The following is a 25,579-nucleotide window of genomic DNA, read 5'->3' as shown; positions in this document are numbered from 1 at the left end:
TCCAAAAAGTCCACTGGAATCAGAATGTTTTTTCTACATTTATAATGGGTTTTAGTTCAATTTTTACTGTACATTATCTGTAAACAAAGTATCAGAATTGAACTAGCAGCTTTTGATCAAAATCTTTAATTCCTAAGAAACTTTCCCCAATATATTATTAATGGTAATATTTTAAAAGGGTATTATCGCTTCAAGGTGTTTTTGTTTGCCCAGAAATAGTGTCTCCCTTACCTAAAACCCTATGTATTTGCCCCACAATGCCCAACTTTAAGTGCTAACAATTAATACGTAAGAATACTGGTTCTAGTTCCCACATCTGAGAGCCTAAGACATTCTCAATTCTCCCCCAAGACCACTCATGGGAATCAAACAAGGAAGCTCTTATTTTAGACCTGACCAGAACTGTTAACTCTGGTAGTGCCCCTCAAAAAAAGCTGTGCACTCATACTCCACTTATGTGTGAATCAAGGCAAGGGGTATTCCCCGCTGGCATCCAATGTCTTTCACCTTCAAGATAAGAGTTCCTTGTTTTCACTGGCATAACAAGTTACATATCTCATACTGATTTAGGTACTGCACTGTTACTGTGTCAAATGGCTACTCAAGTGATCTGTGTATTTACAAGAACCATTTCATTCTAAAAACTAATTGCCCGTGTGGAGTACATGTAGCTGAGTGAGTCTCACGCATCCACTGAAAACTTTAATAGCAATGTCTGGAGACAGTTTTGGTTGTCAGAGTGCGAGTAGGGGAGTTGCTATTTGCATTAGAGACCAGGGATGCTGTTAATAATCATACAATGCCCAGGATAGCCCAACATGGCGATAATGAGTTTGAGAACCCTTGAGTTACATGCAGTAAGGATACTGGAGCACTGGTGAGGTAGGAGGCAAGCTATGAAATACAATGAATACGGTTGCTGTCCTGGTAGGGCTGAGATGATAAGCCACTTTATATGTAATTTTGTTATCCAAATAGTCTATACAATATTTATATTTAAATACTTTTATTTTCATTTCACAAAAAAAGCAACAGTGTTTGCAGGTACACATGCCTTTCAGTCAGTGCTGGTCATATGCAAAACAAGTTATCAGAAGTATAAAGAAAAATAAGCCTTTCCCTTCACCAGTGACAAAACACAATTTGCATATATAATATTATATATACATACTATTTTCAAAATCTTTCACAAAAGACAAGATTATGATACAAATTTAGAATTCTACCCACAAGCTCAGATTGAAGGAATTGGAGATCTCTATAAGAAGTGTTTAAATACAAAAATGTGATACCTTTTACAAGTTTTGAAGTAATTACTTTTCAAAGCATTTGACAGACTATTCTTCACAGCAATATGGAACACTTGGCTTTAATCAAGATAGCTAGCTAGCTGTAAGATGGTTTGTCTCAATGTGAGTTTGTTGATTAATGCAAATATTCCAATTATGCTGTAATTCTCATTTTATACACATGAGTGTATTACTGTACTGATGCTTTATACAGTTCAAGTTCTGGAGCATTTCATTCAGCTAAGCCCTGACCTTTACTTCCTTTGAACTATTTCAGATTAAGAACTGTTGAGAAATACCGCTAAAGAAAGATGACCATGACTAACTCCAAAAAGGTGCCCCCTTTTCTTTATGATCAAAGTTAAATGTGGCATGAATAAACTTTTATTTTTCCTACAGCAGCAGGTATAAGTAACAGCCAAGTATAAGCAAATTTTTCATCACTAGAACCTGAGAGTTTGATATGGTAAATAACATCTCTTTGCAAACTTTCTAGGAGTCCTATCACTCAGTGTTTCTAAAAATAACAATATGGCAACTCTTCAGCATTATATTCATTATAAATTGCAGAACAAACAAATAGTGCTCAGAAGCTTGGAGGGAGAGAGAGAGGGATGGATGGATTTTACACATGCATTTTCTTAGATACAGACAAATGTGGAGTCATAACATTTACCATGTGGTGGATGAAGAGTCAATGTGAAATAATGATTCAAGAATGCTGAAAGCTAACAGGTCTGGATGTATGAAATGCATGCAAAACCATAAGATAACATCTAACAGTGCAAGCACTGAAGACAAAAAGGAAGAATGAACAGGAATGGTTCAGCTAGTGGAGAAGTGAGGAGAGACAGGTGCAGCCACGCAGAAAAGCTCTGGGTAGGAAAGGGCCAACTCGCCCTACCATGTGTAAGGTGCTGAAGACAGACAGGGTTTGCCACCCAAATTCTTCTCGGATTAGTTTTTGGGGCCCATGTTGTCATTTACTAGAATGATGGCAATAACTCAAAAGATTCATTCCAGAAACCAAAATAATTTCTACTGAGTACACAAGAATATGCTACTGATGGAACTGCAACAAACTGGGTCAGAATCCAGGCCTCATAAAGAAGCTACTCTGGGCTTCCCTGGCGGCACAATGGTTGAGAGTCCGCCTGCCGATGCAGGGGACAGGGGTTCGTGCCCCGGTCCGGGAGGATCCCACATGCCGCGGAGCGGCTGGGCCCGTGAGCCATGGCCGCTGAGCCTGCGCGTCCGGAGCCTGTGCTCCGCAACGGGAGAGGCCCAACAGTGAGAGGCCCGCGCACCGCAAAAAAAAAAAAAAAAAAAAAAAAAAAACTACTCTCAAGGGCCTTCAAGTGAGGTCTAGGCAGCATGTCAACTGGCTTACCACTAAGAGATGAATCAGCAAAAAAATTTATACAAACACACTTGAAGTATCGTCTTTTTTGACTTTTTGGGATTTCCAAAGTACACGTCCCTTCTCATCATTTCATTCAGTTTGAATCAACCTAAGAAATGCTGGATCTGATTAGCTTTCACAACTCAACCATATCCAACTGTCTTCTCGCATCTTATCTGCTGCATGCCTGTTGCCATTAGCTACACCACCACAACGCTACACCTTTAGGTCAGATGGCAGGGATCTGGTGGGACATTTTTAATTAGATACATTCAGAGCCCTGCAAGGGACTAAGTATTAAAGGAAAATAATGGGGGAAGAAAAGCAAATCATATATATGCATGTATATATTTACATCTTTAAAGGCATATATCCGAGGGAATAAAACAAAACCACAAAACAACTACACTAGCTCCAGCTGAAGGAGCAAATATGTGGGAAAGGAAGAAGTAACTAACTTAATCTATGAAACTCAATTTTCATTAGTCCTTACATAGCCATGTAAAGGACTAAATACAAAATAAAATAACAAATGAAAACATTCATATGTATTAAGAACATTCCCCTGCCAAAAATATAAATCTCTATGAAACAAGTAAGCAAACAATGCCCAACTCTTCTACTTGCTGTTACCCACACAGGCAACAAGGGGAAGGGGAGAAGGGGAGGCTGTCATACACTTCTCCTCAATTTGCATCTGGTACCTTGACATCTACCCAAAGGACTAGGTATAAAATCAATAACATGGAAACATTTATACACATTTTTTAAAAGTTCATACCCTGTCCTTTCCCACTAACTACTACTCAACCCAATAATTCCTCCCTCTTAAAAAAAAAAAAAAAAAAACAAGAAAAACCAAAAAGAACCCCAAATTGTTAAACTATTGCTCATGTTGGCAGTGAGGGAAGGGAGTAGAGGAGATTTATCATACATCTGGACCTCCATGTTTCATTATGTACCTACAGATCCCAGCAAAGGACTGGGTACTAAGTGAAATAACACACAAAATGTAGCAAACATTTGTATAAAAAAAGTGTGTACACACACACACACCCAGACCTCTCCCATCCCTGCCTCTCCAAAAACAGAAGCCAAACATCTATTCTTCTACCATTGCCCACCAGGCAATGAGGGAAGGGGAGCAGGGAGATTTTTCATTGAATCAATCTCAACTTTCATTAAATTCCTAAATAGTTATGCAAAAACCTGGATTCAAAATGAAATAAACACCTAAAGAGGCAGAAACATTTATATACATTAAAATATTTACATATCTTGCCCAACAAGCTCATTCCCCATTAAAAACCTCAAAACAAAGAACAGAAAACCAAATCCTCAAGTACTCATACTACTGTAGGTATACACAGGCTATAGGGGAAGGGGGAAAAGCTTTATTACATCTCTGGATCTGGGCCTCTGCATTACATTTGATATTTACAAGTCCAAACAAAACACTAGGTTTGAAGTGAAAGAACAAAAAAATGCAGCAAACATTTATAGACACGAAAACAAAATGCAAACCCAGAAATTCCCCACTACCCTGCCAAAAAAAACAAAAACAAAAACTCCAAACAACCATGCTACTAGTCATTGCCTAGACAGGTAACAAGGGAAGGGGAGGAGATTTTTTTCATAGAATGAACCTTAATTTTCATCATGTACCTAAGTATCCATGGAAAGGTTTAGGTACAAAAGGAAGTAACAGAAAAAAGGAGCAAAAACCATTTATATACATTTTAAAAAGTACATATCCCTACGCTCCCAGGAGAGGGAGTGATAGAGGTAGAAATAATAATCTACACTACTCTAAAACTATTGCCCACAGAGGCAACAAGGAAAGGGGAAGAGGGGAGATTTTCATACATCCGGACTTCCACATCTCGTTAGGTACCTGCACGTCCAAGCAAGGGACAGGTACAAAATGGAATAACACAATATAGTAACTAGCACTGTATATATACAATTTTCAAAAGTATATATCTTGCCCTTAGTCCCTTCCCACCCCCCCAAAACTTCAAAAAGCCCAAACTACTTTAAAATTATTGCCTACACAGATAAAAAGGGAAAGGGAGAAGACTGCTATCCATCCAGAACTCTGTGGTTCATTAGCAACCTACGGGTCCAAGTGAAGGGCTGGGTACCCAACGAAATACTATAATAAGGAAGTAAAAACATGAATATATATTTAAAAAGGACCCCAATACCCACAAAAGAGCCTCTAAAACTAATCAACTACTAGCCACTGCCCACATGAGCAACAGGGAAGGGGACAAGAGGAGACTGTCAAACATGTGGACCTCCACGTCTCATTAGGTACTTTCATGTCCTATGAGAAGGAGGTAGTATGAAATGAATTAGTTATAATACAAAGTAGTAGATTTATTTATATACATTAAGTACATACCCCACTCTCTCCCACCCCACAAAACAAAAACTACTACTCTAGCTATTGCCCAAGGAGGCAATAAGGAAAAGGGAAAAGAGATTTGTCATACTCTGAACCTCAGTTTTCATTAAGTATATATGCATTCATGCAAAGGAACACATATAAAAATGAAATATTAAAAAGTAGCATAGGGCTTCCCGGGTGGCGCAGTGGTTGAGAGTCTGCCTGCTGATGCTGAGCCCTGGTCCGGGAAGATCCCACATGCCGTGGAGCAGCTAAGCCCATGTGCCACAACTACTGAGCCTGTGCTCTAGAGCCCGTGAGCCACAACTACTGAGCCCTCGTGCCACAACTACTGAGCCTGCATGCTGCAACTACTGAAGCCCTTGCGCCTAGAACCCATGCTCTGCAACAAGAGAAGCCACTGCAATGAGAAGCCCGTGCACTGCAACGAAGAGTAGCCCCCACTCACTGCAGCTAGAGAAAGCCCGCGTGCAGCAACAAAGACCCAACGCAGCCAAAAATAAATAAAATAAATTTTAAAAAAAATATAAAAAGTAGCATAACATTTACGTACACTTGAAAGAAGAATATACAACCCTCCCCTCTCCCTGCCCTCAAGAACAGATTAGATCAAAACAACAGAAACTACAACTACTCTGCTAGTATGTCCACACAGGCAATAAGAAGAGGGGAAAATGGGACATTTGTCATAGTTTTGGACCTTCACAGTCCATTAGATATCTACTTATCCATGAGAAGGATGAAGGAAATACAAAATCAAACACCCACAGAATAGCAGCAAACACATTTGTACACATTTTAAAAAGAACATACTCTGCCCTTCTCCCACTATTACCATCTCCTTCCAAAAAGGGAAATCAAGTAATTACTCTGTAGCTGTTGTCCATACAGGAAAAATAGGAAGGGTAGAAGAGATTTTCACAGGACAATATTTTACTTTTCATCAGGACAAACTATATTAAAATGAAAGAATATAAAAACATTTCAAAACACATACGTACATTTAAAAAGTATATACCCCCAAAGAGCCACTCAAAGAAATCAATCCACTATTCTATTAGCTATTGCCCATGCAGGCAATAAGGGAAAGGGAGAAGAGGAGGTTTATCATACTTTCGGACTTCCACTTTTCATTTGGTATTTACTTGCCAATGTGGAGAATGAAGCACAAAATAAAAGAAAGTAAAACCCAGCAAAAAAATAAATATATATATATATTTACATAAGCTTTTTAAAGTACAAATGGGGGTGTGAGGGCAGAAGGAGGAAGAAAGCTCTTTAAAAAGAGAGTTAATTCCAATTCAAAAAAAAAAAAAAAAAAACAAAGGCAAAAGGGAGAAGAAGAGCTACGTCATACCTACGAAATTCAGGTCTTGTTTTGCAAACTCGGCCCAGGAACTGCTGTTCCTGCTGATGCCACATCTCCTGAGATGCATACACCTTCCCTGCAGCCCCATGAAATACATGGGGACTATGGGAATGTTCAGCAGTCTGACCGCAGAGTATCATTCCAGGTGCTTTAGAGGGAGTAGACTCTTAAAATCCAACTCAATAACAGGCTATCCGTAATCCAACAAACTCATCACTTAACTTTCATTTCTTTCTTTCCAATATTCAGAAAGGATTCTGTTCTGTACCCAGTAAGACTGACGCGGCTCAATATCCTCTATATACCCAGAACTCTTCTGACAGCTCTTTGTTCCTACAGTGGCTAAAGTACAGTAAAATGAAAACACGAAAGGCAAAGGACATTAGCATTAAGTAGAACCAGTGACAGTACGAAAGTTCATGAACACCAAAACAATGGCAAACAACACAATTTCACTTAAAGAGATTTATATAAAACAAGATGGAGGAAGGCACAAACTTACGGTGGCAGCTGACACTACTTCAGTTTAATTATGTCTAATCACTTGGTATTAACAAGTGATTAGATATAAACAAACTGGACTCCTTAGATTTCTACTTTCATAGCCTTTCAGACCTCCAAAGCATACATTGTTTTCTTCTACAATAAGAAGGCACATCATAATAGTAATCTAGTATGATGTGTCTTTTTACTAATTCAAGTAGACCGTCTCTCTGCAATGAATATAACACTTGTCAAACAGTACTTAATTGTGTCCTGGATCTATGTGCTCATGTAAGACAGAATCCTATTCTGCTGTGCTTCAATCTATTTGAGTTCTCAGAAATACAGTGGTGAAATAAAATTCTGGGGGAAAAAAACTTCAAAAGCTCCAATAATACTTATTATACTACATGTTCTACCTATTATTTAACCTTATATTCCTGACTTAGAGTTAGTTTTTGGAAGCCCCATATAGATGGGATAGCATAACATTAAAAAGGATGGAATTCCATGGGAAAATCTTAGGTGAAAAATGGGTAAATATCCTCTTTATATATGTAGATGTTTTCAAGCAAAATATAAAGTACAAGAATTATTACGAAGAAAGCTTTTCTCCTAAGAATCAAAGAAACACAACAATCTAGGTGTAAGTCTGCATAGCTCAAAAAATTCAAGTACGGTATTCCTCCTTTAGAAGGAGTAAGACTGCCATACAGTTTTGGATGCTTTCCTCTCTCTCTTTCTTCTTTCCTTCCATGGCGATTCCTCATAATCTGTTAGTTTGGCCATTACAAAAGAAAACTTTGATTTTTCAACTCAAGAAAAGTACTGGTTCTGACAGTAGAAAAAATTCAAAGCCCACCATATTAAACCTAAATCAAGCTACTCCTACCCACATTCTCTTTATTCCTTTAAGGTACTGTGGTGAACTTTAAATAAAAATGTTCAATTTCTCAAAGGCCCTATTTTAAAATATGCTTCTAATATGCAACTCTATCATATAAAATGAAAATCCACCCAACGGGTATGATTCAGAGAAAGTGTCTATGATTATGCCAAAAAGCAACTTAAACAAATTGTATTCTTAGTAATAAAGTCAGGATAAGAGACATCAGTATTAAAAAAATGCTTGCCATAAATGTAGAAATACTTATTTATAACATAAGGTGTATCTATGGCAGGGAGTGATAAAGGTGTACAGAGGTTTGGAGAATACTGGAATTCATAAGTAAAATAATTGTAATTAACGTTAACTCGGTTTGAAATATTTTCCTGAAAGATGAAAAAGGAAGTGTTAAATATTTGGAAAATTTAATCTTTTGGCCTTGTTATTTAGCTTTACAATACAGCAAAAAATTAAAAATTCTGTAGCACCTGGCTATTCTTCAGAAAAAAAATATAATAGTTATAAACTTCTTCCAGAAAATAAAGGATTATTCAAAACCGCCAAAGTAGATCTGCACACTTGAGGTCAGTTCTGTATAGTTGCATGCTTCGTCGACTTCATTACTATACTTTTTGAAGCTAACTTTGAACCACATTCAAATAACATCTCTCAACAAGAAGCAACAAGTGGCTAATAAACCAGCAGCCTGCAAAGATGGTGGCTCCTATGGTAGCTCTTTCCTTATTTCACAGTGTCAGCACTTTCCAGATACTGAGAGATAGAACAGAATTCCAAAACAGATATTTTTTCTCCATTTGAATATCTTCAAAGTAGAAAATTACCCATTGTTTTTGTAGATGGTTGGCATGTAGGTGAATATAATTTGGTAATAAATAACTACACACTGCCCAAAGACATTTTAGAAAAGACAGATGAAAAATACAGACGGGCCCTGAGCAAACTATAACTCCTAAGAGTGCAAACAACTCAGCAGCGATCCTGGTTTCACCTTGGCTTTTGCAAAAGCAGCAGAGCCCAAGTTAACAAGCTGTCTGAATGGGTGACCGAATGAGGTGCAGGTATGCATGCTACAGCTAAAACGTCAGCGTTTTAAGGTTCTTTTCCACCCACTGGATGTTCAGCTGAATGACTTCCAAAGCCTCCTGGACACAACGAAGTCGAAAGGTTGCCTCTGACTGATTTTCAAAGAATGCCTGGACCTGTAAGTTGCACACAGAAGTATTTCAAAACAAGAAAAGGATGGTATTTCTCAGGTAACTCTGAATATCCTTTTCAAATAAGCTTTAAGTTAGTGATGGCCGTGCTGATGTCTTAAGAGAAGTAGAGATGAGAAATATTATATTTTAATATTTGAGGTATTTACATCGAGTTCCTGATCAAGTATGGTGAAATCTGAAGTAATTTTAAAAATGAATTCCCCGTACTCCCACAAGGATGAGTAACAGTAAATAACAGTAAATAAGGTAGGGTCTAAAGTTAGGCCTGGTGCCCAATTTTACCCTTGGAATGGAATTCTTCAAAAACAATTTAATCACCACTTACAAAGAAACTTGGCATATGTTGATTTTAATTCAAAAAACTCATTTGTATTAGGGAGACAAAGGAATATTGTTGAGAATGGAATCAGGATTTTTCCTCATTGCTGTATATCTATCTACCCTTTAGAAATAATCCAGATGCAGAATCATTAGCATTGATGAAGGCAGACAGAGAGAAGGGACAGGATTTGGCATGAGAAGCCACCATCTGGCTTAAACTGAGCAGCCTGAGGGCAAAGGGATACCCAACCTCCCCAGTAGCATTTTATACAACCAACCTCAGATAAATGTGCCTTTGTTGAAAACAGGTGAGTTGATCCAGCAACAATACTTTGTATGGTATAGGACCCCAGATGGAACCTGAAGCAACACAAACATAAGGGTGAAAAGCAAAAAAATGAGTCAGTTGCTGGTAAGCAAAGTTCCTGAGTGCAAAGGAAATGCTTAATGTAAGCTATACATGCCCAAGGCAGAGAGGAGTCCTGCCCCTGGGAACGGCAGCTCAGTACATCAGGAGTCATCCCATACACACCTCTGCCAGTGGGAGGAAAGAGTGGGCAGAAGGAGTTCCAGAGAAATTCTTGGCCCATTTTCTCCTCAAAAATCACATCAGACACCCAGAAGGTGTCATTATTGATTTAAAGGAAAAAATGAGCTACATGTGCTATTGAGCTGTGTGTGAGCTCCTAACCAATCCTCTGGTAGTGAGGAGGTATTTTCAACACATGTAACTAAACGGCTATTCTGAAAGAGTCCGTGGCCAGGCCAAGCTAAGTGAGCCGGCGGGGAGCAAGGTTGGGCTTGATTAGCACCAGTGGAACTTCTATGGAACACCACTGTTACATGACTCCTGCCATGGAATTACGGAATTATGTTTACGGATTTCTGGGTGTTTAGTTAAACTAGAACTGAAGCATTTTTCCTCTCACAGCAACACGTAACTCTTGTGAACCAGTACAACCCTGGGAACTGTTTTCAAATGCAGAGCCCGCGAACACTAAAAATTAGGGATTCTTCGAGAAACTTACTTCTGTACAAGCTTACTCCAGTTCTCTTTGACAAAATCCCACGCCAGTAAGTGTCCAGGAAAATGCCGGCCCACTGTTCTAATGATAAACGACAGCTTTTGTGTTCGGATGGTATCTCCATCGAGGCTACTTTTCATTAACCTGAAGAGCAAAGCAGATTTAGCTTCCAAAATTATTCATGATGAAGTGATGACTGAATTTAAATTAATACTGGTCTCCTAATTAAAGCTCTGTGGCAATGCAAGGGATATAAGTTTGGGGTTAGTCTAAGATTCATTAATAGAGTGAAAACTTGTCATTTTTTTTAAATGGAGGAAAAACTCACCAATGAGATAAGCAGTTTAATGTACTGTCACATAGTAATAAATAGCTCTTGATGTAATAAGGACATTTAGGAAATAAATTCTAGTAGAATTTATTATAATTCTGAAGACTAGTATTTTTTTCTGTTAAAAAACTATTTGATTTGAATAGGGAGGTATCTTATTACTCTTAAAAAACTGGGCTGTCATATGAAAATGAAGATACATTTCAGAATACACTCAATAAATTTACTGATACTTCATGTGTACTAGATAATGTTCTAAATTATTGAATAACAGTGCTTGAAATAGGTCATTACTACCTATCCACATTTTACAGTTTAAGAAGCTGAGGTTATGTAATTGCCCCAGTTACACAGCTAATAAATATTAAAGCTGGGCATTTGAATGTAAGCATTTACTATGTGATAATATCTGCTTATAGTCAGAAAACACATACCCCTAAAAGAATGCAGCAGTATTTTTAATAGGGAAAAAAACCCAAATGCTCATTGAGATGTGATGGATTAATAAACTATGATAGAGCCATGTTATGGAATAATACACAGCTATAAAAAAATGAAGTAGGCTTTATGGTAGATCTCAAAGACTGATCATTCACTAAAAAGAACATCACAAAACACTGGGTATAGTATAAACCTATAAATACTCAGACCAGGACTGACACTGTTAACAGAGGAGAGGATAAAAACAGAAGTAAAGGATCAAACAAGAGATACTTTCACGTTTTACACCATTTTCTTAGGTACTGTTTACATACTTTCTTGTGGAAATTTATCAGTTATTAATAGTCTAAAACAAAATTATTACTAATTTAAAAACAAAAACCTTTTCTCTATTTGTTTGGGTCAGAGGCTGGCTACTACTTTAAAGAAAATGACCATTTACAGTGTATCCTTTGGAAAGTGGATCTGGGCAGGTGCTGAAGACATCTCTGGGACATTATTATGATTTATATGAGCAAAATTATACAAGAGAAGCAACGAGACCCAAGTGCCTCCCTCCACCCCTTCCTGGCACTGACTTTCTTTCGAGATACTTCCTATTTCTCTAGGCTACTCAGAGCTCCTCTCCCCTGCCACTGACTGTTCTTCCTGTCGGGAGGCCCTACTCACTGCCCTTCTTTCCCCATGTGAAGCTTCCATTTTCAGGTCTTCATCAGCTGAGTACTTAAAAAGGAAAAGCCTGACAAACTCGCATGAAGGTGTAACCTATCAGCTTTTACATGGCACCTTTTTCTGAAGTGTCTGCATTTTCAAAATGACAGCTGCGACAGAACAATGCCTTGACCAAAAAGAACGAAGCACTAACTGTGGAATTAAAGACAACACGCCAAGGGGATGAAGACGTTTTTAAGGAGAAAGCAGGGCTGTGACTCTTGGCATCTCCAGTCTCTTCTGGGCAAAGCACTGCCTCCTATGGGTACAGGTCCGATCCCTGAGACCTGTACATGCAGGCTCCTCACCGTACTGTCCAAGTCAGGTCCGGCCTGTGAGCAAAGGGAGGAAAAGGGGGATCCCCACCGGAGGAGCATGGTGCTTTTATGCTTTTGGTTTCTATAGATCATATTCCTTTGGTGGTTTCATACCAGTAAAGTTTCCGTACATCCTCTGAGCTGGCAAGAGCTTCAAGTATTTTATTCTTCTCTGCTTCGGAGCCTACAGAGGCATATTTGCTTAAGAGGAATGACCAGCCTCTCTCAGTTTTCGCTCCAACCTTGAACACAGTCGTCATGACATCAGTGGGTAGGCTGTAAGAGAGGTGGTCAAATATGAGAAGAACAAGAAAAAAAAACCACCTGAATACAAAGGCAAGGAATTGACTAGTGGTAGTGTTCTGGGGTACAGAGCAGGTAATAATAACAGTCTTTACTGTACAATTAATTGTCAAGAAAATGATTAATTCAGTGGCTGCTACTTTCTTAGTGGTGTGACTAAAAGAATATCAATTCAATTTAATATAATAATTATTCACTGTGTACCCACAAAGAACCAGGCAAGCAACTGGCTGGACACTGTGGAGGGGAAGAAGAAGGAGACACAGTCTCTGCCCTCAGGAACTCACAGGCTATCACCAAGTACAGAACAGTAAATATATACATCATAATACAGTGTGGTAAGTCCCATCGTCGAAATACAGCAGCAAATGTAGCAGGAGGGGTGAGAAGAGGGGTCGAAGCACAGTTTGCTGCCTTATTAAGATCTCAGAGCTGAAGAGGGCTTCAACGGGTTACCCAAATACCCCACCTGATACTTGAATCTTTTCCCATAATGCCCAGTAAGGTACCTGGAGAGAACCAATCATCATCAAAAACATTTCTACTAACTGCTAACTCCACCTGCTGTGTTTTACTCCTAAAAGAGATTTGTTTGACGCCTTGCACCCATTAGGAGAGCTGCCATCAAGAACCCAGAGAATAAATATCTGTGAGGATGTGGAGAAACTGGAACCCTTGTGCACTGTTGGTAGGAATGTAAAACAGCGCAGTCCCTATGGAACACATTATGGGGGTTCTTATAAAATTAAAAATGAAACTACCATATGATTCAGCAATACCACTTCTAGGTATATACAATATATGAAAGAACTGAACAAAGAGGTATTTGTACACCTATGTTCATAGAGCATTATTCACAACAGCCAGAAGGTGGAAGCAACCCACATGTCTATCAATGGATGAACGGATGAACAAAATGTGGTACATACATACAATGGATTATTCAGCCTTAAAAAGAAAGGAAATTCTGACATATGCTATAACATGGATGAGTCTTAAGGACATTATGTTAAGTGAAATAAACCAGTCACAAAAAGACACATACTGTATGATTTCACTTATATGAGGTATTTAGAGCAGTAAAACTCCTAAAACAGACGGTAGAATGGTGGCTGTCAAGGGCCAGAGTTGGGGGAAAATGGGGAACTGCTGTTTGGGTAAAGAGTTTCAGTTTTGCAAGATGAAATAATTCTGGAGATCTATTGCACAACAGTGTGAATATACTTACACTACTGAACCGTACACTTAAAAATTGTTAAGATATTAAACTTTATGTTATATGTACTTTACCACACACACACACACACACACACACAAACAGTCGTGCTTGAGAATCAGGTACATAGAGTTCACCTACATCAGCACTGTTGTATAACATTTATGACCCAGGACGCAGAGGTCCTGGTTTCAGTATACGATGTAGGGCACAGAAGAGAAAGCGAGGTCATTTGAGTGGACGCGCACATCACCTCTGAGTTCCATTGGATGCCACCCAGTCGTTAAACAGCTTCATGGCGGCAGTGCTGCAGTTCTCCAGGCTGTGGGTGCAAGCAAAGTCTAGCAAGGCTGATCGCAGTTCCCGAACAGATGGGCTGCCCTCATCAGTCCACGTCTGCTGTTGGATTTGCCTTTGAAGCAATTTAAATACCTTGGTCTAGGGAGACAGAATGGATTGTAACAGAGCGATCATAATTAGGACAACCAGAAAAATCAGGACAACTAGGTCTCTTTTTTCCCAACACTCAACCAAAGAGAAAAAAAAGGGGGACACAGGCATTACTCACTAAATATCAACAGACATATGAAGTCCACATACAGCTGGGATAGAACCCTTCAATAACTAAGGCCATAAATAAGGTTGCTATAGCCAAGGTGGACTTAATGACATAAGACAGAGAGAATTAATGACTTCCGTGCAGTAGGGAACCTTTCTTCTGTGTATACTCAGCTAGAAGTTATTTTCCTGCCAAAAAGTATCACCTATCACCACTGCTGGAAGGAAGCTGGAACTTCCTGACCTCGTGACTTCAGAATCCATAAATCCATTCAGCAGTGAGAGAAAAATATACTTCTTTACTGATGGGTAGACGCTTAAATGTTTCTGAATCCAGTGTTAAAGGAATATTTAAAATATCATCTAGTTTGATGCTATAACAAATTAATCTAATCAAATTAGCAAGAAAATGAGGCCTGCAGGGAAGAATAGTTGTTTATAGTTATTTTTCTCCTTCCCCAACTTTTTATTTAAAAAAATTTCAAACCTACAGGAAAGCCGCAAGAATAGTAAAATTAATACCCATATGGTAGATTCACTGTTTTCTTTTTTAACATTCTTACATTTGTGTATAGCAACACATACACACATATTTTTCTGGTTTTAGCTCAACTATATGAAAGTAAGTTATAGATATCATGATATTTCATTTATAAATACTTCAGCATGCAATTCCCCTATGTAACCATAATACCTTATCACACTTAAGAAAATTAACAGTTATTCAATGGAATCATCTACTATTAAGTCCATTGTTATAATTACTTCTGAATGAGATATCATTCTTAAATATATACTTGTGGTATTAAGAAACCAACAGATATCTTATTTCTTTTTCATCTCTTCTCAGAACAAAAGTGTGGAAGCTGTTCATAGTATGTGGAACTATTTCCATATTCCAAGTTGTGGTGCAGGGGGGAGGAGTGAGGACACAGGGGATTTAAAAAAATCACCATATAAAATATGCATTTATGAATGTCACTAAAAGGAACAAAAATTCTAATATAAAAATGCTGATAGGTATTTTTTTAGAAAACCTTCATGGCTACAAATAAGGAGACTCAAAACGAAAACAATTTAGAGGCATCCCAGCCCACAGGGTTCTCGGCACAGGAGGGTCTCCTCCCACTGGTACTCTAACACCATCACTGCCATGTCTCATCTCAAGTAGTCAAGTGCCACAGATAACCACATACAACACCTCTTAACACCCCCAAATTAGTTCAGGCTCCTCACAGAGCATAATATTCTTCTAGAGTGCCTCTGTCAATAGTTAAAAGGAATCCTAGTTGGAGAGTTTTAAACTGCTGAGGCCATTTTCTCACCAGACCTTCTCTGAATAAGTCTCTTGTGGATCTGACTATGAGAATGGAAAAAAGAATCTGTACAAGAAGACGGACTCAAACTCCCTTTTGTTTGTTTGCTTCAAAAGCAATGAAATAGAGAACAGACACCTTGTGGAACGTGTGAGTAACAAAGCCTGCCAGTCATTGGGAAGATGTGAAGTGGAAAAATACTTGCCATGCTGACTGATAGTGCAAGGAACATAAAAGCAATGCAGGAGATCCTGCTGGGTACACATGACTGCACTGGCACATGTTGTCTTCCACTGTCCTGACTTTCTCAATGGCTTCATGATAGCATTATGATGCAGAAAAGAAATGTAAAAGCTACTCATAACTGTCAAAAAGAAACAAAGGAAGAATGAGAGAGAGAGAGAGAGAGAGAGAAAAGTTCCATACTTACAATACCATTAAAAAAAATTCAGTGGAGAAAAATGGCAATGATCCTTAAGAGTTTACTAAAACAAAGAAGCCAGTGGGGAAAAACAGAACTTTAAAGTACTGGAAGTATGGGAAACCTGACACTTGAAGATGCTAAATTCCTGAGCAGTTACTCCATTGGAATTACGGGGTATAACTTTACTACTTATACCCTGTACCAAAGAGTCAAGAGGAAGTCCCCAAACAGTTGATTTTAAATATATCTCAGGGGAATTCCCTGGCGGTCCAGTGGTTAGGACTTGGCGTTTTCACTGCCACGGCGGCCCTGGTTCAATTCCTGGTCGGGGAACTAATGTCCTGCAAGCTGGATCATTTTTATCATTTGAAAAAAGTATTTCAAATGATAACATAAAAGAGTAAAAGATTGTATTTAAAAAAAGAATAATTCTGTTTTTAGAAAATTTGGATTATAAAATCTTTTTGTAAGTGATTCAGGTTATATTTTTAATATTAATAAATCACAGCAAGTGCTTCAAATTATCTTTCCTTTTTAGAAATAAAATTAAACCTGTTTTTCCCTGGTTCTGCATTAATTTTTTGAAATTTAACTTCATTAAACAATAGAATTCAATCCTCTGATTTCATAAAGTGAAGATGGTAGGGAGAGGGAATAAAATTCATGAGTGATATAAGCTATGTACATGCAATAATATGCAACAACAATAACACAAAATGGTTTTAAAAATAAAACACAGGGCAAGATGCTGACACTTATGTTATATATTACGTTTTGATTTACTGCTTTAATTTTACACTGATGTTCCCAGGGAGTTCTTTCTTGGGTCAACTGAGCTTCTTAAAAGTGAAGTGTCAGCTTTTATTGCAAAAGGATTATCCCACCAAGCCCTCATATGTAAAAGAATGACAGAGTTATAAGTGATGAAACGGGAATATGACTGAGATCAGATTTTAGCATCAGATGTGAACAATTTGACACAACTCAAATGTGCTTCCAGACTCTACCCACCACACACCACAGCAGACATCACAAAATGTGATATATGGGTAATATATGTTATGTGGGTCTGTGCAGCCTAAATAACACAGTGACCAATAAATGTACACAATGCTCTGGTGACACTGACTTAAAAAATTAATTAGACATCAGTCTTAATTACAAATACTATTTGAAGATTGGATCTAAGGTCTCAGAAAGGTCTGCCATTCTAATCTCATCTATGGTCTGTCAGATTTCATATTTTAAGAATTTTAATGCTACTAGAATGCCCTAAGATTAGAATAAGAATTTTAAAGATACAGTTTCTCCCTCTTGAATTAAAGCTAACATGACTTTTAACTAACAATCAATGCACGAAGACCTCCAGCAGTAAGGGTCTTACAAACACATACTAAGCCTCCTGCCCTTGCCCTCTAACCACTAATCCCATGGACTGGGGTTATGTATATTCTGCTATGTTCTGAATAAACACATACCTGCCCAGGAAACTGGAAATCATCATTTGGGATGAAGATGCAGAGTTAGCTGGGTGTCACAGTAGGAAAATATTCAAAAGATCTAACTCCTTGAACTGAGTTCAGCATCTGTGTTCTCAGCACAGGGACAGCCTGAGTATCAAGTGCTTCCTGACACCAGGCCCTCAACAGAGTTAATGGAGAGAGGCAGGCAGAAGAGTGGCTTCTGCCATCATGAACTTTAACAAGCCCTCAAACTAGTTTGATTTAAAATATCAGTTTAAAAAAGGGGAAAAAAAGATAGCAAGAAACGGCTTTGATTTTTCCAATAAAAGGGTATCCTCTGAAAGAAGACATTGCTAAAACAAAATACAGCCATATAACACAAAGAGCAGGGTCTGGAATGAAAGTAATCTGGGTTTGAATCTCAGCTTTATCATTTACTAGGTAAGTGACTCTGGGGAATTTATTTAGTTTCTCATCTATGTAACGGGGGTAGAAATATCTATTTGGCATTGTGTGAGGATTAAATGAGGTAATCTGCATTAAGCACTAAGCAGGGTGTGCAGAATATAATAAGCACCGAAATGTACTTGTTTCTGGTATGTTTCACTCACTTATTCATTCAACATTTATTGAGTGTCACTATGGGCCAGGTCACATTGCAGGTGCTGGTTTTTATTAAGGCTGGTAGTTGAAAGCCTTATGAAATAGAAGAATGATAAAAATCTTAGTAATTAGAAGATGCCTCAGAAATCACCTAACTGAAGCATCTCACTTACGGGTAGGGATGGGGGGGGTGGCTCCTTTGGGGTCAGATCAGAAACTTGTAGGAAAGGTGCTTTTCAAACTCCATAGGCCCCCTGTCCTGTGCTCCCTCCCCGCACTGAGACTCTCGCACGTGATGAGAGAAGTCATCACAGGGGTTGTGCGGCGTAACAGAAAGAGCAGCAGAAAAGAGGATTAAAAAAAAAAAAAGCAATCCAACACCTTCTTTTTAACAGTGAGGACACCAAAATCTTAAAAGACTTAATCTAATTCCTGGCCCATCACCTTCTTCTTTTTCCTGAAAGCTACCTTTTGCCTGGTCCTTGGAAAACCTGACTAGTTTATAAAGCAAACCTTGTTGTCAGAATGTGATTCAGAGAATTAGATAAGACAAAGAATTCATCACTCCTTCCCAAACTTTTAAAGACACTGTCAACAATTTAATACTGAAAGTGTCTAAAATAACAACTGTTAAGATCAGGCAGTTGGTTTTAAAAAAGGTAAAACAGTCTCCAATACCAAGGCTCCTTTAGTGCTTTGCAGAGAAACTTATGTTCACCAGCATCACCATCCATAAGACAGTTATCAGTGAGGACTCCCAAAACAGAATGTTCTCAGTACAAACTTAACTGTCATTTTATAATGACCACTAGGAAATGAATGGGGAGCACTACTTTGCAAAAGGGCCTATTTCAAGCATTTATTATATAAAAATAAACCAAGATTTGAATAGAGACGTTTTCTTTTCATGTGGCCCCATTTTGTCAGAAGTCTATATTTTGATATTCAGACAAGATCATGTCATGCTAACCCTTTATCAACTCATCAGGGTAAGAAATGACATTTTGATTCAAAGTAAAGATTTCACAACTAAGTGAAGAAAATGGAATTCAACTGTTTGCTTTTTCAGTCTATTAGTGCTGAACAGAACATGCATAACACCAGGAAAGGCAAGCAACAAAGAGAACTTGGCAAAAAGGCAGATTTACCACCAGTTTTGAGGCCAGATCCATGTGCCCCAGTTCTTCAAGGTTATAGATGAGTTCTGTCTGGAACAGGGCTTCAGTGATGGGTGCAGTATAGGTCTCATTTCTAAGATAATCAATCAAATCAAAAGCTCTCTGAAGAGGCACCTTGCCTAGGCTAAAGGGTAAAAGAACAAAAAAGTAAATATGCCAAGACAGGCAGCTGAACTGTAAGTATGCTGAGAGACAAATGGCTAGATAGCGGGTGGGGGGATCCTGAAGACCTAAATTTTAAGGTTTGGGTGGTATTCTGTAAAATTAGACTAAATATTATCTTTGATTAGTTCGTGTGTGTGACTTAAGGTTAAAGACACATCGCAGGAGAAATAAACAATAGCTCAGCTTTTGTTATATAAGTCACCTGTAAATTACTACTGATTCAGGAAAAGTATTATAATATTTTAGGTGAGAAAAGATGAAGAGTGCTAATTTTATTTATGTATTAATTACTTTTATTTATCAGGTGAGAGCAGGTGGCAGAAAGAGGATTTGAATCAGAAAGAACTTTTTTATTTGTTATTTGTATGGGAATTTGTCAAACTTGCTAAGGCAAGGTCTGCTGTGAATTTATGGTGAGCACATTTAAAAAATTAACCACTTTACAGAAATCACAACAATGGTGGCTGAGATGATGTAAGGTCACTTCATAAAATATGAACCAAAATAGGACGGTCAAGAGCAGTCAGAAGGAACACATTTGAATATTCCTTGTGTGTCTGACCCATTAACAACCTGAACCAGTAATCTTGCTATTCAGAGGATATTCATACACGGGGTCACTGCCATTGCAGTGACTGGCTGGAGAGGTAAGTCATTGCAGTGCCTTGTGGGATGGCTGGGGAGCTAAGTAGTGCTCCAGCTCTCAGAGGTGTCCCTCAAACTAGTGAGGGAGCACCAAGCTTTATGCTGAAACCACCTGCCGCTTGACAAGAATTCGCTCATGAAATAAAGCAAACGCGGAACTTCTACATCAATTTATTCAGCAAATATGTGTCCTGCTTGTTGGTATCTACAGTCTTGAAATATTCTTTAAATCTTATTATACAACTGATATGTCTTATATCTTATATAAATCTTATTATACAACTGATATGTCTTATATCTTCCCAATCCTCCAAAATGAATTATACCTAACAGGCAATACATGCTAGTTCTTCTGAATTGCTTTTCTATAATGTCCTTTTCCTCGAGAATACTTATTTAAAAAGAAAACAAAATAAGACCCAAGACAAGCATACTCTACCCTGCAAGTTCAAAGATGTTGTTGATGAGGCTGGCTCGATCTTTGTCACTCAGGACAAAAGGATTTATTTTCAACTGTTTGATCAGTGCTTCCCAGTTGTTGTCTGCATAATGTACAATATAATAGCCAGTCATGTCTGTATTGACCTTGATCCACTTCACTTCTTCTGTGAGATTGATGACAACTAATACAGACCAAAAAATGAGACAGAGAGAAGGTAATAGGGAAAGAAAAATATTAAACAGATACCTTGTTTGTTTCAAAGTTAATATGGTATTATTATGTAATATTCCACTAAGAAACTAAACATCTGCCTCCCAGGGCAGTTATTTTCATGTTAACAAAGATCACCACTCATTCACTTAACAATTATTTATTTAATGGTAAACAAGGTAGACATGTGCCTTCTCTCATAGATCTTACAATCTAATGTAACCAGGTGAATAGAATATCATATAAATGTTGTCTATGGAAAAAGAAAACATGGCATTCTGTAGAAGCACAGAGTAGAAATGCTTCACCTCCTAGGGAAGGTTAGGAGAAATTTCTTGAAAGAAATGACATCAAAGTTGAGACTTCAGGATATATAGGTGTTGTTAGCCAAGTAAGAGGGACTCTGAGTGTTCAAGGCCCAGAGCGAAAGTGTACACGGAGTCCATGCACTGAACCGGCTCCCAAGTTCACTGTGGCTAGAGGAGAGAGGCAGGGAGAGGGGCAGTGTGTGCAGGGTGAGGCACAGGGCAAGACAGTGAGAGAACTACAGAAAATGTGTTCCATCTCAGCCTTTGTTTATGTTAGCAAAGGAAGGACAAACAAAGCCATTTAAAAAGTCACATAATTCGGGCTTCCCTGGTGGCGCAGTGGTTGAGAGTCCGCCTGCTGATGCAGGGGACACGGGTCTGTGCCCCGGTCCGGGAGGATCCCACATGCTGGGGAGCGGCTGGGCCCATGAGCCATGGCCGCTGAGCCTGTGCGTCCGGAGCCTGTGCTCCACAACAGGAGAGGCCACAACAGTGAGAGGCCTGCGTACCACACACACACAAAAAAAATTCCATTGTATATATGTGCCACATCTTCTTTATCCATTCATCTGATGATGGGCACTTAGGTTGTTTCCATCTCCGGGCTATTGTAAATAGAGCTGCAATGAACATTTTGGTACATGACTCTTTTTAAATTTTGGTTTTCTCAGGGTATATGCCCAGTAGTGGGACTGCTGGGTCATATGGTAGTTCTATTTGTAGTTTTTTAAGGAACCTCCATACTGTTCTCCATAGTGGCTGAACCAATTCACATTCCCACCAGCAGTGCAAGAGTGTTCCCTTTTCTCAGCCATAAAAAGAAACGAAATTGAGCTATTTGTAATAAGGTAGATGGACCTAGAGTCTGTCATACAGAGTGAAGTAAGTCAGAAAGAGAAAGACAAATACCGTATGCTAACACATATATATGGAATTTAAGAAAAATAAATGTCATGAAGAACCTAGAGGTAAGACAGGAATAAAGACACACACCTACTGGAGAACGGACTTGAGGATATGGGGAGGGGGAAGGGTGAGCTGTCACAGGGCGAGAGAGAGTCATGGACATATATACATTAACAAACGTAAGGTAGATAGCTAGTAGGAAGCAGCCGCATGGCACAGGGGTATCGGCTCGGTTCTTTGTGACCGCCTGGAGGGGTGGGATAGGGAGGGTGGGAGGGAGGGAGACGCAAGAGGGAAGAGATATGGGAACATATGTATATGTATAACTGATTCACTTTGTTATAAAGCAGAAACACACCATTGTAAAGCAATTATACCCCAATAAAGATGTTAAAAAAAAAAGTCACATAATTCAAAGACAGCAAAATAAACATTAGGGAAGGACTAAGGTCTCATTAAGTACAGATAAGAAATTACTGAGTTAAAATAATAGAAAATTGATAATGCATTTTTTGGCCCCTACCATTAAATATAAATGCTGAGAGAATTGTTAGAAATTTATATGGAATGATTTCAATTAACATACAATTAACAAGAAGCTAAAAATATGTGACTATAAAAAATATTACTACAAAAGCTGGACTACAAAATATATATAGGAATTCTCAAAACGTTTAAAATCACCGATCAAGAAATGTCCTTCAAAGTTGGCAGTGAGGACGTGAATTTAAAACAATAGTTAAGGGTATGCTTCTAAGCATCTTAAGGTTTAATATTTATTAGACTATAAACCCCATGAGCTTTAGTTTGTGCACTGCTAATCCCTCAGCACTAGAACAATATTCCTAGCAAGTACTCAAAAAATACTCAGTGAATTAACGAATGAACAAAACAATTATGTCATGGTAAGCTGTTTCAAACAAATCTAAATAAAGTTTGTAGATGTTTATGATGTAAGTTTTCTTACCCATTTTAAAGTAGAGAATACAATTTTTTAAATTATAGGAGAAAGAGTAGAGATAAGAAAAATAATCTAAACTCAGACGATAAAAGCATTACGAGGCATATTTCCTGCCAAGATTTTTCCTATAAACATTTTAACTGAATTAATATTTAATACACTGGATCTATATACATTTATTTTATACTGCGTTTTCACCTATCAGATTTCACCTCCTGCCATTTTCCCACTGTCTTCATATGCAGGATTCAAGTATCTTCAGAATATTTTATTTCAAGACCTACCACAGCTTAACCAATCTCCTATTTGGAAATATTTAGGCTGTTTTAAAATATTCACTATCACAATAATTATATATAAAGGTTTTTACACATAAAATGCTTTGGAAACACATTTAAACCCTTTAGTACCTGAAGTCTTAGGGTTGATCAACTTCAAAAGCATGAATTATTTAAATTTATCAGATTTTCTTAATGCCTTAGTTACTCTAATTCTACTGAAACTGTAAAAGATTTTTAAGATGGAAAGACTTACATTCTGATCATGTCTTAACATGACATATCAGATAATCAGTCTTTTTCATTAAAAACAACTCCATACTAATTTGTTTTATTGCTGCTATAGCAACAGATGGGAAAGATTAATTACATTAATAGGGTTTATTCCTTTTCTAGAGCAGAATGCAGTTCTAAGGTTTATTTGTGATGGCAACAGTAGCTGCTCCAAGTTGGAGATATTTTTAACAAACCTATGACTAACGAAATTAACTTTATCATTAGCTAACGCAAAAATATCAACACTCTCCGGGTCACCAAACACAATTTCCTACAGAGCTTTTATGAAGAAAGGACCTTGGGAAGAAGAACTAAAGAGCTTCAAATCTCCCTTTCCCAACAAAGGAGGCAAGGAATGATAAGTATGGCAATATTCCCATTGGATAGATACAGGAAAATATTGAAATACAGAGTATCTTCGCTGATAAGCAACTTGCCATGTTGTAAACCTAGCCAAGTCCAGATGGTAGATTGGAGGAACACAGCTGGGAGTGTGCTTGAAATTATTACTGTCATTTTGATGACAGAATATAAAGCAGTGCAGCCACAGCATAGAGAGGAAATTTATCATTTAAAGAATCAACATATTAGTCTCTTTCAGGTCTTCTGAGTGATCCAGAATGGAGGACCTTAAAACCACAGGTATCAAAAAATAATAGCTTTGCACACAAGGGAGGTAACTACATCCTGCAGCTCAAATGTGGATGAGGCGATCCTCATATGTTTTTAATTTATTATAATCATTAACAGATTAACAGTTCAATTTTCACAGTCCACTGAGTAGTAAAACAAGAGTGAGCAACTCCAATGTTAAATGGCAGAAGCCCAGATTAAGTAATCTAATAGGGATTTTAAAAAAACATTTGTCAATGAGTTATGAAAATCAACTACTGTTTTATAAAGAAACATTAAAGCACAGAAACAAAAAATATGTTTTCACTATAAAGCTGCAAAATTTCCTGTGTAGCTTGCTCCAGAGGGCTAGCATGATACATGCAGCTGAACTGCATGCATCCCCTTCTGTTCAAAAGCATTCCGTTCTCCAATACTCCTTTCTTCCCCTTTATTTTATTAGGGGGAAAAGGCAAGAGCAGAGAATGGCACATGATAAATATCCAATCCTAACTACATGCCCTTCCTCCTTCCTCTTGTTTTCAACTGCCTTTCATTTCAATGCCACGTCCTTTAGTGTCAGAGAAATATTTCTGGCACAGTGATATCCTTTTAGAAACATGAATGTTCCAAGTTAGAGTTAATATAAAAATTTCCTATAGTGAAAGAGATTAGGTTTGAATAAAATGTGGAAGACAGAGAGAGAGGAAAGAGGAGGGGGGAAAGGAAGGAAGAGAAGGGAGAGGGAGACATTTTAGTGTAATTTCCTCAATAGGTAGTTTAGAAAAATGGTCCCATTCAGCACTTCTTATGCAAAAAAAACTATTAACCATTCAAAATCCATGTACATGGGGAAAAGTGACAAAAGCATTGACCACATATAACTATGTTTGATTGAACTAATGGACTAACCCAGCAACCCTGACATTAGAATGCACGAAAATATACTATAGATTTAACAAACCACCAAGATAACACATTGTACTAAAGTCATATGGCACAAAATAAGCCTCTGTAGTCACTGTCTGGGCTATATTTCTTTTGAGAAAAGAAAAAATTAAAATTCAATTAAACCAAAATTCGTTCTCACAGGAGCATCAGGAACCGAGAAGACCCAACTGTCCTCAAACACTTTTTGTGAGGACAGACATTTTCAGTGTGGACTTTCAAAACCTGAACTGCCGGGAATTAAAATTGCAGCAGCAAGGTAAATAACACAGTTGAGAAGAGGAATTAGCAGACACTGCTTTCAGCACATATTGGCTCAGTTCTACCTCTAGATTAAACCAATCATATTATAGTGCATTTCATATATTTCCCTTTACTAAGAATATTTTCAAATGAAGAGAAACAGAAGGTATCATTTCATCAAGGTTGGAATGCTTTTCCTAGAAATTTTTACAGTGAGATTTGAAATTGAGTCACGTTGTTATAGACTAAATTTATTTATTCAATAAATTTTTGTGTACCTATAGGGTGCTAAGGTTGC

General features: G+C 37.9%; 1 protein-coding gene across 2 annotated transcripts in view; it reads right to left on the bottom strand.

Moving 5' to 3' along the window:
• Positions 1 to 4,679: 4,679 nt before the first annotated feature.
• LNPEP (leucyl and cystinyl aminopeptidase) overlaps positions 4,680 to 25,579 on the bottom strand; it is a 102,003-nt gene continuing 81,103 nt past the window's right edge. The window contains exons 12-19 of one of the 2 annotated variants that reach the window (XR_013827831.1): positions 20,537 to 20,720; positions 19,258 to 19,411; positions 13,999 to 14,183; positions 12,341 to 12,502; positions 10,430 to 10,570; positions 9,680 to 9,761; positions 8,852 to 9,062; positions 4,680 to 6,815 (exon numbers count right to left, since the gene is read on the bottom strand). Coding sequence is in view for 1 of the 2 variants with exons in the window: in XM_079918576.1 (XP_079774702.1) it covers positions 8,937 to 9,062; positions 9,680 to 9,761; positions 10,430 to 10,570; positions 12,341 to 12,502; positions 13,999 to 14,183; positions 19,258 to 19,411; positions 20,537 to 20,720 (1,034 nt within the window). In the remaining variant the exon portion in view is untranslated. Of the gene's footprint in view, positions 9,063 to 9,679; positions 9,762 to 10,429; positions 10,571 to 12,340; positions 12,503 to 13,998; positions 14,184 to 19,257; positions 19,412 to 20,536; positions 20,721 to 25,579 lie in introns of both variants that reach the window. The other variant, XM_079918576.1, reaches the window with a different exon arrangement.

The sequence above is a fragment of the Stenella coeruleoalba genome (assembly GCF_951394435.1).
Source record: "Stenella coeruleoalba genome assembly, chromosome: 3".
NCBI classification, from domain to species: domain Eukaryota; kingdom Metazoa; phylum Chordata; class Mammalia; order Artiodactyla; family Delphinidae; genus Stenella; species Stenella coeruleoalba.
Note: the sequence above shows the minus strand (reverse complement) of the source record. Positions and strands in the feature narration are given on the sequence as shown.